The sequence below is a fragment of the Bufo bufo genome, chromosome 5 (genome assembly GCF_905171765.1).
Source record: "Bufo bufo chromosome 5, aBufBuf1.1, whole genome shotgun sequence".
NCBI lineage: Eukaryota > Metazoa > Chordata > Amphibia > Anura > Bufonidae > Bufo > Bufo bufo.
The window spans coordinates 364,622,360-364,635,050 of NC_053393.1; the positions used below are offsets into that span (position 1 = coordinate 364,622,360).

The 12,691-nt window shown below is 40.3% G+C and overlaps 1 protein-coding gene across 1 annotated transcript in view; it reads left to right on the top strand.

Annotated features, from left to right (window-relative positions):
- LOC121001244 (leukocyte elastase inhibitor-like) overlaps nt 1–12,691 on the top strand; it is a 69,893-nt gene that overhangs the window by 27,587 nt on the left and 29,615 nt on the right. The window contains exon 3 of the mRNA XM_040432219.1: nt 9,486–9,623. Coding sequence (XP_040288153.1) covers nt 9,486–9,623 — 138 coding nt within the window. The remainder of the gene's footprint in view (nt 1–9,485; nt 9,624–12,691) is intronic.

The following is a 12,691-nucleotide window of genomic DNA, read 5'->3' on the forward strand; positions in this document are numbered from 1 at the left end:
CTAGGACTCCTTCCTCAGTGTTTCATTTTCCCATGAAAAATGATCAAATTTATACATGGCTATGCAGGTGTATTTCAGTCTGATTTAATTGTTCTATATTGAAGTTGTGGAATGGAATCCTTGGGAACTCACAGTGCGATATAGCCAACATCTTTATATCCTCTATATATATAATTATGAGGAACAATGTCCAAATGTAATAAAAATGTCAGATTAAAACACATAAAACAATATTGCATTATTAAAACGGCTATCTGTATATAGAAAAGATTTTTGCAAAAAAAAAAAAAAATATATATATATATATATATATAGCCCAAAAAAAATTTCAAAATTTTTCATTTTTTTATTTACATTTTTATAACAAAAATATAAAATGTGATACAATAAAAGTTTTATATAAATGTCACAATATATCCCTATACAATTCATTGATATTGTCTTTCTCTCGTCTTCATTTTTATTTGAAATCCAAACACTTGACACTTGTGATAGTGTTGCATTTATTCTATATGAAAGCGGTATTGTTGCGGTTTTTACCGATATTAAACCTTTTTTCTTTTCCAAATTAAATGGGACCTGTATGTCATGTTGACCCTCAGTTAGTTGGTATTGTTTTAATGGAGAAAAAAAGGGTGTACCAACATTTTTTATTTTATTTCATCTGTCTCGTATCTTAAACAGTCATTCTGATTCATACATTTGTAAAATAGAGCACGATGTATAATAGGATGAATAAGGTAGTGGGCTGAGTAGAGCAGTATAGCACAATTAAATCAGACTGAAATACACCTGGATAGCCATATATAAATTTGATCATTTTTCATGGGAAAATTAACCACTGAGGAAGGAGTCCTAGTTAACTCCGAAACGCGTTTGATAAAAGTTAACCCCATGAAATCAAATATAGTATTGGGACTTTGAAGCGCTTCAAGTTGAACATAAGGTGAGGGATCGGTATCGATACTTTAAAGGAAAAACCGAAAATTGACAGCCACAGTGAAACCTGACCTGCCGCTTGATTAAAGGGCTTCTGTTACCCCACTAAAGTCATAATTTTTTTTTGGGCTAGTTAAATTACTTATACTGCGATATATGAAAATATAACGGTCTTACTTACCTTCCTTCAGCAGTTTCTTATAAAAACGAACTTTTATAATATGTAAATTAGGTCTCTACCAGCAAGTAGGGCGTCTACTTGCTGGTAGCCGCCGCAAAAAACCGCCCCCTCGTCGTGTTGATTGACAGGGCCAGCCGCGATCTCCTCCTCCGGCCGGCCCTGTCAGCATTTAAAAAATCGCGCGCCTGTGTTCATTCGGCGCAGGCGCTCTGAGATGAGGAGGCTCGCCTCCTTAGCACTCCCTCAGTGCGCCTGCGCCGATGACGTCTTCTCTTTCGGTGATGTCATCGGCGCAGGCGCACTGAGGGAGTTCTGAGGAGGTGAGCCTCCTCATCTCAGAGCGCCTGCGCCGAATGAACACAGGCGCGCGATTTTTTAAATGCTGACAGGGAGGAGGAGGAGATCGCGGCTGGCCCTGTCAATCAACACGACGAGGGGGCGTTTTTTTGCGGCGGCTACCAGCAAGTAGCCGCCCTACTTGCTGGTAGAGACCTAATTTACATATTATAAAAGTTCGTTTTTATAAGAAACTGCTGAAGGAAAGTAAGTAAGACCATAATATTTTCATGTATCGCAGTATAAGGAATTTAAGTAGCCCAAAAAAAAAAATGACTTTAGTGGGGTGACAGAAGCCCTTTAAAGCATCTGTGCAGGAATCACTTCAGGAAAACCACTAACACGGCACTCCTACAAGTGATTACCGAGGATCCCCACACCTACAGAGAAATCTCTTGGAAACCACACCACTGCCTGCAGTAAGCGTACTACACGTGGGACGCCACGGTAGTCGCAGTATAACCGGCAAAGATTTAACAAACTGTGAGTAAACTCAAATGCCGAGTCAGTGTATGTGTGGACAGGGGCATCTGATACACTAACTATTCTACCAAAGAAATACAAGTGACTATACAACATTAGATTCTATCTGACTATTGTAGTCTGTTCATGACTTTTTCTCCTTAACCCCAGCATTGCTGACTGCGATTTGTATCTGGGCCATCTGCTGGATGAATAGTTAAATACATCGATACAGAGTTAAAGATTTCATCCGACTATATTGAAGTTTGTGCATGATATTTTCTCTCCTTAACCCCAGCATCGCCGACTGCGATTATTTTATCTGGGCCACCTGCTGGATGAATAATATAACATATTTATACCAGGCTAAAGAAAGTAACAACTAAATTGAGGAACTCAACAGGACTTTTTTCTTCTATGATTTTATTGATCTTATATGTATTCTCTTATATGTATTATTATAAATATTATATAGCATGCTAAGTATATATGTTTAAAAACGATTTTATGTAATACTATATACAATTTGGCTTGAATAAAATACATTGTTTTCATAAAAACTCTCCATGTGCAGCTGATTGTAGGTGTGCCCTACTATTTCTTAAATTGTATTTATTTATTTTTTTAATTTATATATATTTATTTATCATTTCATTTTCTTCTTCTCATTAAAACAAGACAAAGATGGGGGATAGACATTGCAGATATACAAATATACACCATCATGAGTTACAAAGGATCGCAAGGACAATTTTTTTTTTTCCCCCACCCAATTTACTTTTGCTTCGCAATAAATACAGAGACACAGAAAAAGAAAAACCTTTTTACCCCCCCCCCATCCCATCCCCTCCCCCACCCTACCCGCCACCCTCTTGGTTGTCTTGGGAGTATCTTCGAGGTATTTCCTTTCCATGACCTCTTTTCAAGAATTTATATTCTCCCCCCTTTTTTTTTTTTTTACTCCTTGTTACCCACCGGTTTCACCTGGCTAGCTTTCTCGTATCTATGCACCCTTTCACATAAATTTTTCCACTCTACCACACTTGGCGGGCTGTCCGCTCCCCATCCTCTAGCCAGTACAACACGTGCCAGCATTAACCCTTTTTCCCATTTCCTTTCACTTTCTTTTTCCGCCCCAATTCTTCTAATATCTCCCAGCACTGCTACCCTGATCTCCAGAGGTGCGGGTTTCCCTATCTCTCTCCCAAGGTCCTGAAAAACTTGGGTCCAATACCCCTGTACAATCAAGCAGAACCAAATCAAATGCACGAAATCAGCCCTCTCCTCTCCACACTTCCAACATTTTGCCTCCCCTGTTTTGTACATCTTATTCAATACCCTGGGGTAATATAGGTCCGATGGAGGATAAAAAACTGCGTCAATCGGAAGCTACTGGAGATGGTACTCCTTTTTACATTTTTATAAATACTTCTCCATTCCAGAGTTGGGGGTTCCACCTCTTGTGCCCATTTCTTTTCACTATTAAATCTAGTCACCCCCCCCCTAATCCCTTCTTAATTTTTTTTATAAATCTGTGAGATTGATACTTTGCTCCCAATTCCCTGATAGCAAAATTCAGCAAAATCTGAGTGTTTCGTGATAAAATATTCGCTATTCTCAGTTTTATCAAATGCATGTTTTAATCTAGCATATCTAAACCACGTGAGGCAATCTTTATCTATACTTAGACCCATTTCCTCTAGTGTCTTCAGCTGTCCTTCCACCACCATCTGGGGCACAAACCTAATACCCTTTTTATCCCAAAATACAAAATCTTCAAACTTCCAAAATTCTTTTAAATTTAGATTTCCCCAAATGGGGGAAAATTTTAATGAGTGATTTATTCCTAATAATTTTTTAACATTAACCCAAACTAAGTGTATCATATTACTAATTGGGCACTGCCTACCCTTTATTTTTATCACTCCAGTTTCTAGAGTACTAATGATGTTATATTGGAGACCTCCTAATTCCCCTTCCAAAAAACGACGCAGTCTATCATCCTCTATCATTAACCACTGAAGCTGGGATGCATAGTAATAACCCCAAAAACATGGAACGGACAGGCCGCCATCTTCCTCATCTAGCCATAAGTATTTTTGTTTCAGCCTGACCCTTTTTCTCCCCCAAATAAGGTCATTTTGTCACTCCTTCTAACGAATTGAAAAAGTGGTCCCCTATCCAAACTGGGCAGGAGGAAATAACATACAGAATCTGTGGTAGCAGAACCATCTTTATTATCGCGATTCGATCCACTTGTCGGATTAACAATTTTTGCCAGGTACTTGTTTTTTCCCTAACCCTTTTTAAAAGAGGCTCGATATTGAGTTCTAGATACTCCTGTATCCTCGAACTAACTTTAATACCCAGATATTTAAACGACTCCGTGGGTTTCAAAACTTTAAGATTTATTTCCTCCAGCCCAATTTCCTGGCCAATTGGGAGCAATACCGACTTTGTCCAGTTCACCCTAAAGCCGGAAATAAGACCAAACTGATTTACTGTTTCCATCAGGTACAGTACCATTGGTACCCCCCCTTCCACAAAAAACAAAATATCATCAGCATAAAGGCATATCTTATCCAGTGCACCATTTCCCCCAAACCCCCTTATTTTATCATCTGCTCGGACCTTACAAGCCAACGGCTCAACGAATATGGCGAACAATAATGGGGAGAGTGGGCACCCCTGACGGGTTCCCCTCTGCAAAGGTATCGATTCTGATATTACTCCATTAATTTTTACCCTGACTTTCGAGTTATTATATAGAAGCTGTACCCATCTAATGAATTTTTCTCCCAGATTAAACTCATGCATAACCTTCCAGAGGTATGCCCATTCCACCCTGTCAAACGCTTTCTCAGCATCCAAGGACAGGATGGAATGAGCACCCTCCCCGCCCATCTGTATGTTCAGTAATGTTCATCGAATATTCGACTGAGCCTGGCGTTTGGGTACAAACCCTGATTGATCCGGTGTATTAACTTCTCAATAACTTTTCTTAGGCGGTTTGCAAGTAATTTAGCACATATTTTAAAGTCAGTGTTGAGGAGAGAGATGGGGCGATACGAATCCACCTTTTTCTCGTCCTTACCCTTTTTACCTATCAGACTTTTTACGGCTTCCGAGAGGGAGGACGGAAGTTCGCCCCTATCCATTGACTCATTTAAGACCTGCACTAACACTGGAAGAATGACATCTCCATATCCTCTATATATCTCAAAAGGAAGACCATCCAACCCAGGACTGGAGTTCCCCTGAATAGTTTTCAATGTCTCCCGTAATTCCTCCACTTCAATGGGGCCATTCAACCAGTCCCTCTCCTCCTCCGAGAGTCTGGGGATCGGTACTCCCTCCAGGAAGAGTCCGAATTCTTCAGCCCCCCCCCCTCCCTCTGAGGAGTAAAGGTCCCCATAATATTCAGTAAACTCGAGCTCTATCTCTCCCTGGCTGGATGCCATCCCCCCATCTCTCCTCTCAACACTATCAATCCTATTACCCCCCCCTTTGGCTCTGTATAAGTGTGGACAACAATCTCCCCGACTTCCCAGATTCCCTAAAGTATCGTTCCCCCTCAAAGAACACTTTTTGTTGTGCTTTGTATTTTTACATATACCCATACTGTGTGTGAGAAATATCTCTGTAAATAACAACTTCTTTTTTTTTTTTTTTTTTTTTACAAAGTTGTCAATTTACAGAGATATTTATCTCATCCTGCATCATGGGTATATGTAAAAATACACCCCAAAACACATTTCCCTACTTCTTCTGAGTACGGCGATACCACATGTGTGACAAAGGGGCCGAAAGTCCAACGAGTACCTTTAGGCTTTACAGGGTTGCTCACAATTTAGCCCCGCCCAAAATGCCAGAACAGTAAACACACCCCACAAATGACCCTATTTCGGAAAGTAGACACCCCAAGGTATTCACTGAGGGGCATAGTGAGTCCGTGGGAAATTTTTCATTTTTTTGCCAGAAGTTAGCAGAAATGGAAACTTTATTATTTATTTTTTTTCCTCAGAAAGTGTCATTTTCCGAACTCACCATGCCCCTCCACGAAAACTTTGGGGTGTCTTCTTTCTAAAATGGGGTCATTTGGAGGGTATTTATACTATCCTGGCATTCTAGCGCCTCAAGAAACATGACAGGTGCTCAGAAAGTCAGAGCTGCTTCAAAATGCGGAAATTCACATTTTTGTACCATAGTTTGTAACCGCTATAACTTTTGCGCAAACCAATAAATATACACTTATTGGATTTTTTTTTTTATCAAAGACATGTAGCACAATAAATTCTGACGCAAACCTGTATAGAAATTTAATTATATTTGAACAATTTTACCAGAAAAAGTTAAAAATACACTTTTTTTGAGAAAATTGCGGTCTATTTTGATTAATATCATAAAAACGAAAAATCTCAGCAGCAATCAAATACCACCAAAAGAAAGCTGTATTTGTGAGAAGAAAAGGAGGTAAAATTCATTTGAGTGCAAAGTTGCATGACCGAGCAATAAACCGTTAAAATTGTGAAGTGCCGATTTGTAAAAAAGGGCCTGGTCACTAGGGGGGTATAAACCTGTGGTCCTTAAGTGGTTAATGTAGACATCATTAGGTTGTAAAAAATTACCCGGTGAACTTTAGTTTCGCAATTTGTAACCATACACAATGCTGCTAACATGAGTCTGTTACAAGAGTTTTTTATTTATTTATTAGAGTGACTAAATCAATATATTCCACGAAGGAAAGCTCAATCATTAGCAGGTTCTACTGCTGTGTGCTAACGTTGTGCTGGCCACACATAGAAAAACCACACTCAATGGCCACACAATTTTGAAGATAATTCTAGGGGCCTGCTGTACTGCTACATGCAAATATTACCTGCTCATACAGTAACAGGCAGCAGCAAGATTATAGGGGTCCCTGCAGAGACTTCATGAAGGGTACTGGCTGACCTGTGTCTGTACCTAGAAGTCGTCTCCGCCACCAGAAGCATCTATAATAAACTAGGTAGTTTGTGAAATAATCTACCCAATTTTTTATATGGATACATAGGCTGGTTGAGATGTAGTTGACAGTATGTATATAGTAGGTCAGTCTACTGTGCCATCTGCTATTTGTGACGGTGGTAAGAGACTAGGGTCCAACCTTGCTCAGGTGCTCTCAGGGCATTCACTTGCTCCCCTCTGGGCCAGTCAAAACATGGTCAGACTTACCTTCAAAACTGTTTGGCCATTTGTCGGTGCAGGCAGACGGAGTGTTGTCCACATGCAGCTGCCTCATAGTTTGAATAAAGCCTTAAAGGGTTTCTCTGGGAATTAAGAAAATGAAAATACTTAAATATTACTTTATTATAAATATATTAGCGCATGCCTTTTATTAGTTATAATGACTAGTTTTGTCTACAGAGCAATCATTAGGAGAAATAAACTGGCTGCCCTCCTATTAGTACACAGGAAACCTGCCCTAATCACACAGCAGGACAAGTCACTTCAGAACACTGAGCTAAAGAGCTGCCTCAGCCTCCTCTCTACTTAATGATGATGATACAATTTTTAGCTGAATCTCTGTAGGAATGGAGTTCATGAGGAGACATGAAGTAAAGAGAGGATGGACAGGACAAACTGTGGTAATGTGAGGCGGTGGTAATGGAGACTGGATACAAGTGCTGCTGCCCATTACCACATCACCACCATCTTCTTTGTACTTCATATCTTATCATGAACTCAATTCCTATACAGATTCAGTTAAAGATCTTATCAGCTGTATTCGGGATCATAATCCCTGACAAGCAGAGCAGAGAGGAGGATGAGGCAGCTCTTTGACTCACTGCTGTGAAGTAACTTGTCCTCCTGTGTGATTAGTACAGGTTTTATGTGTACTAATAGGATGGCGGCCATTTTATTTCTCCTAATGATTACTCCCTAGACAAAACGAGCCGTTATAACTAATGAAAGGTATTTGAGAATAATTCCATTGAGAACCCCTTCAAACAAGTAACAAATAAGAAATGATGAAAATATAAGTGAATGCTATGGCATATCTATTTATAGGGCAGCTCCTATTCATTTGAATGGAAGCTGAGATGTAAGAACCCAGCATGGCCACTACACTTTGAATAGAGTTGTGCTTCGGGCTCCATTCAAAGTGCTAGTCTTAGCACCAGCACCCTCAAATAACAGCTGATCATGGGGGAGTGAGGTCTCGGATGACTTCTGATCGGATATTGATGACCTATCCTGAGGATAAGTCCTCAATGTCAAGAGCCTGAAAACATCCTTTAAGGGTTTTGGTAGAATTCAATATAGCTGTCACCCTAAAATATAAGTTAATGTGAAGTGAAAATAAGGTGGTCTTTTTCTGCCATCAATCTTCTATGTTTCTATGCTGTATGAGCAGGTTATATTTGAAAGAATCTCTACGGTGGGCCCCCAAAATAAATTTTACTGGTGGGCCCTAGGCATTCCAGTCCAACACTGCCGATGGGTAAAATAGATTATATGAAATGGCCACATTGTATATTTGTGTTTGAGATACAGAAATTAGAAAGTGGACCCCATATTAACGATAACAATCTCTATACAGTCTTACGGAATATATTGGAGCTACAGTATATAAGCAACTGGAATTAAATAATAAATATACAGTATAAGGGCGAATGCACACGGCAGTGTTTCACAGCCATGAGTGGTCCGTGGTAACACTGCCTGGATTCCTGCTGAGAGCCTAAATGACCTGGCATTTTTTTGTGATTTTGTGCACGTGGTGGTTTAGTGACCCTAACTTTTTTATTTGTTTGACTACCAAAATAATTTTTGCAATGTTTTTACTTGACACTTGGGACTTTTTATTAGCATGTTTTATTTAGAGATTTTTTTACCTTTTCAAGGTTTAATTTGGGGGGAACCGCTAACCGCTAAACAGGCACATCTGATCAAGGTCTCCTTAGACCCTGCAGCTCTGCTCCTGCCTCGAGACACCTGTCGGTTTACGTGACCGCCAGAACTAATAGAGGAAGTGGCTCGGCCCCTTCCTTCTCTCCCTCCCTGCACTACTCCACGATCTCCTGTCGGCACAGGAGAAGGCAGAATCGGTAATAAACCGCTCCTGTCTTCTCCTCCAGGTTGGGTCCTGTGTCTGACAGCCAGGACCCAACCTGCTCCTGCTAGATTGCAGGAGCTTTAATCCCAGCGCTGTACAGCTCTGGGATTAAAGGGCTACCTGATCGTTTACATACGTGCTATCTTCACGGGGTATGTGCAGATAGGACGTATATAGTCAGTGAGGAGTCAGGAAGTGGTTAATATGAGGACTCCCTGTCAAAAGCTCTGTTTTGAGGGGACTGCAATACTCAACTTGCATTGGAGCTGTTCAATACAGAGTTTAGCAAAATAGCGGACCCAGTGTTTTACTAAGGGTCTCTATCACCTGTTGTGCTGCCCTCAGACTGGTGACAGATTCATGGCGGATGTAATGCTACAATTTAACAGTTGTGAGGTTTTCTATTGTGCTATAAATGATCTAACATATACTGTATGTATTCATTCTTTTATCTGAATGGACATTTAGGTGCTGCACTTTGATAGTGTTCAAGACATTCATTCAAACTTTCAAACCCTGAACGCTCAGATTAATAAGAAATCTAGTTCCCATTCCCTGAATCTGGCTAACCGGTTATATGGAGAACAGACTTTCAACTTTCGTCCTGTAAGTCAAACAGTTTAATATTACATTATTTATTACGTAGATTATATTTGTAAGACCTCTTGCACACGACTGTGTCCATTTTGTGGTCCACAAATTGCGTATCTGTAAAATATGGATACTCTGTGTTGTATCTGCACTTTTTTTGCTCACCCTCTGACTTCATATTCTGCGAACATATTCTTTTTGCAGATACAAACGCAAAAACAAATGCAATCGCACTCTGCAACCAGCACTCTTTTTGATAATCCGTGTGCTTTCTGCATCTGTATATCTATTCTACAAAAAGATAGACCATGTTCTATACTTGCCCACAAAATGTGGACTATGGACCTATTGACGTCAATGGGTCCTCAAAAATGCAGATACAACAATTTACGGACAGCAAAATACGTACGATTGTGTGCATTAGGCCTAATTCTAACAAAGAGGAGCATTTCTATATTTCCTTCACAGGGCTCACATAAAGAGATAGTAAATACAAAATGTTTCAATCTGTTACATCCATTTACGGACGTGATATTTCTGAAGACTGGTGATGGAGTAGTCTTTCTGCTGCACACCACCTGTTGTATGAACTTGTCACCTTGGCCCATTCAGCTGATAGATGGAGCACATCGCCCTCACTGGCTCCTCAGGGCTGTGCTGAGTCACATCATGTCATTTTTAACAAACAAATGGATCCCACAGGAGGTTGCCACGCTAACAATTCAAACAAATGAGAAATAATCATCAGGTGGTCTCTGGGACCTAGCGTGTTTGTGCAGCCTCACCGGCAGTACATTAAAACTAATCTTTATTATTTTCACTACTAAAAGAACATACAAGTCTAGGGATCAAAAGGATTAAAACTATCAGGAAGCGGTCATGTTCGGGATATCAATCTCTGTGGCTAAGGTGTATTTCACTTCTAACACCTGTGTGACCCTGTGGATTTGGATCCCACACTCAGTGCCAACTTTTAATAATAAGGGATCCCTGCACGACCTTCCTGCCTAAAAACTGAAACCTGCTTCCCTTCACATCATGGACACTTGAGCTACAGCTGTTGTGATAAAATGGAGAAGCGGGTGCAAACATTTCTCAGAGTTGCAGGTTGCACTTTTCTTTTATGCTCCTCTCTTTTAGGCCTTACATACATTACACTCTATTGAGGCCATATTTACATAAAGTGAACATTACCGTTCATGGGCACTGTGATATTATCTTCGCACTAGTAAGAACAGCACTAGTGAATGTCAGAAACATGGTTTTACTTGTTAGGTTTCATGTCTTTGTATCTTGTAGCATTTTCTTTCTATACCACCACAGAAAAATTACAACTCTAGTATAACTTGACAACCTGTTGTTATAACCTGTCCCCCTCTACATCCTTACAGTGACCCCAGCGACCTATACAAGAACTTTAATTCATGTTATCACCCATCTTAGGCTACTTTCACACTGGCGTTTTGGCTTTCCGTTTGTGAGATCCGTTCAGGGCTCTCGGAAGCGGTCCAAAACGGATCAGTTTTGCCCTAATGCATTCTGAATGGAAAAGGATCCGCTCAGAATGCATCAGTTTGCCTCCGATCAGTCTCCATCATATTCTCTGTTTGCCTTATTACTGGGCTTCACTACTGAAAACAATGAGAAATCTAAAAGGTATTTCATATGTTCCACAATTGTATGCATACATACAGGCTGTGCATGACCTGGGTGGGATTCAAATTTTTAACAATAGGTTTCCCATTTGCAATAAATTATTACTGCTGAATTGCAGCAATTAAAAGTCTGTCACCTCATTTTCACTTATTATGCCCATCAGCGAATACCTTGGGGTTTCCTCATTTTCACTCACTATGCCCATCAGCGAATACCTTGGGGTGTCTTCTTTCCAAAATGGGGTCACTTGTGGGGTAGTTATACTGCCCTGGCATTCTAGGGACCCAAATGTGTGGTAAGGAGTTTGAAATCAAATTCTGTAAAAACTGACCAGTGAAATCCGAAAGGTGCTCTTTGGAATATGGGCCCCTTTGCCCACCTAGGCTGCAAAAAAGTGTCACATGTGGTATCTCCGTATTCAGGAGAAGTTGGGGAATGTGTTTTGGGGTGTAATTTTACATATACCCATGCTGGGTGAGAGAAATATCTTGGCAAAAGACAACTTTTCCCATTTTTTTTATACAAATTTGGCATTTGACCAAGATATTTCTCTCACCCAGCATGGGTATATGTAAAATGACACCCCAAAACACATTCCCCAACTTCTTCTGAATACGGAGATACCACATGTGTGACACTTTTTTGCAGCCTAGGTGGGCAAAGGGGCCCATATTCCAAAGAGCACCTTTCGGATTTCACTGGTCAGTTTTTACAGAATTTGATTTCAAACTCCTTACCACACATTTGGGTCCCTAGAATGCCAGGGCAGTATAACTACCCCACAAGTGACCCCATTTTGGAAAGAAGACACCCCAAGGTATTCGCTGATGGGCATAGTGAGTTCATGGAAGTTTTTATTTTTTGTCACAAGTTAGTGGAATATGAGACTTTGTAAGAAAAAAAAAAATAATAAAATCATCATTTTCCACTAACTTGTGACAAAAAATAAAAAATTCTAGGAACTCGCCATGCCCCTCACAGAATACCTTGGGGTGTCTTCTTTCCAAAATGGGGTCACTTGTGGGGTAGTTATACTGCCCTGGCATTTTCCAGGGGCCCTAAAGTGTGGTAAGTAGGTAAATGACCTGTGAAATCCTAAAGGTGCTCTTTGGAATGTGGGCCCCTTTGCCCACCTAGGCTGCAAAAAAGTGTCACACATGTGGTATCTCCGTATTCAGGAGAAGTTGGGGAATGTGTTTTGGGGTGTCTTTTTAGATATACTCATGCTGGGTGAGAGAAATATCTTGGCAAAAGACAACTTTTCCCATTTTTTTATACAAAGTTGGCATTTGACCAAGATATTTATCTCACCCAGCATGGGTATATGTAAAATGACACCCCAAAACACATTCTCCAACTTCTCCTGAATACGGCGATACCACATGTGTGGCACTTTTTTGCAGCCTAGGTGGGCAAAGGGGCCCACA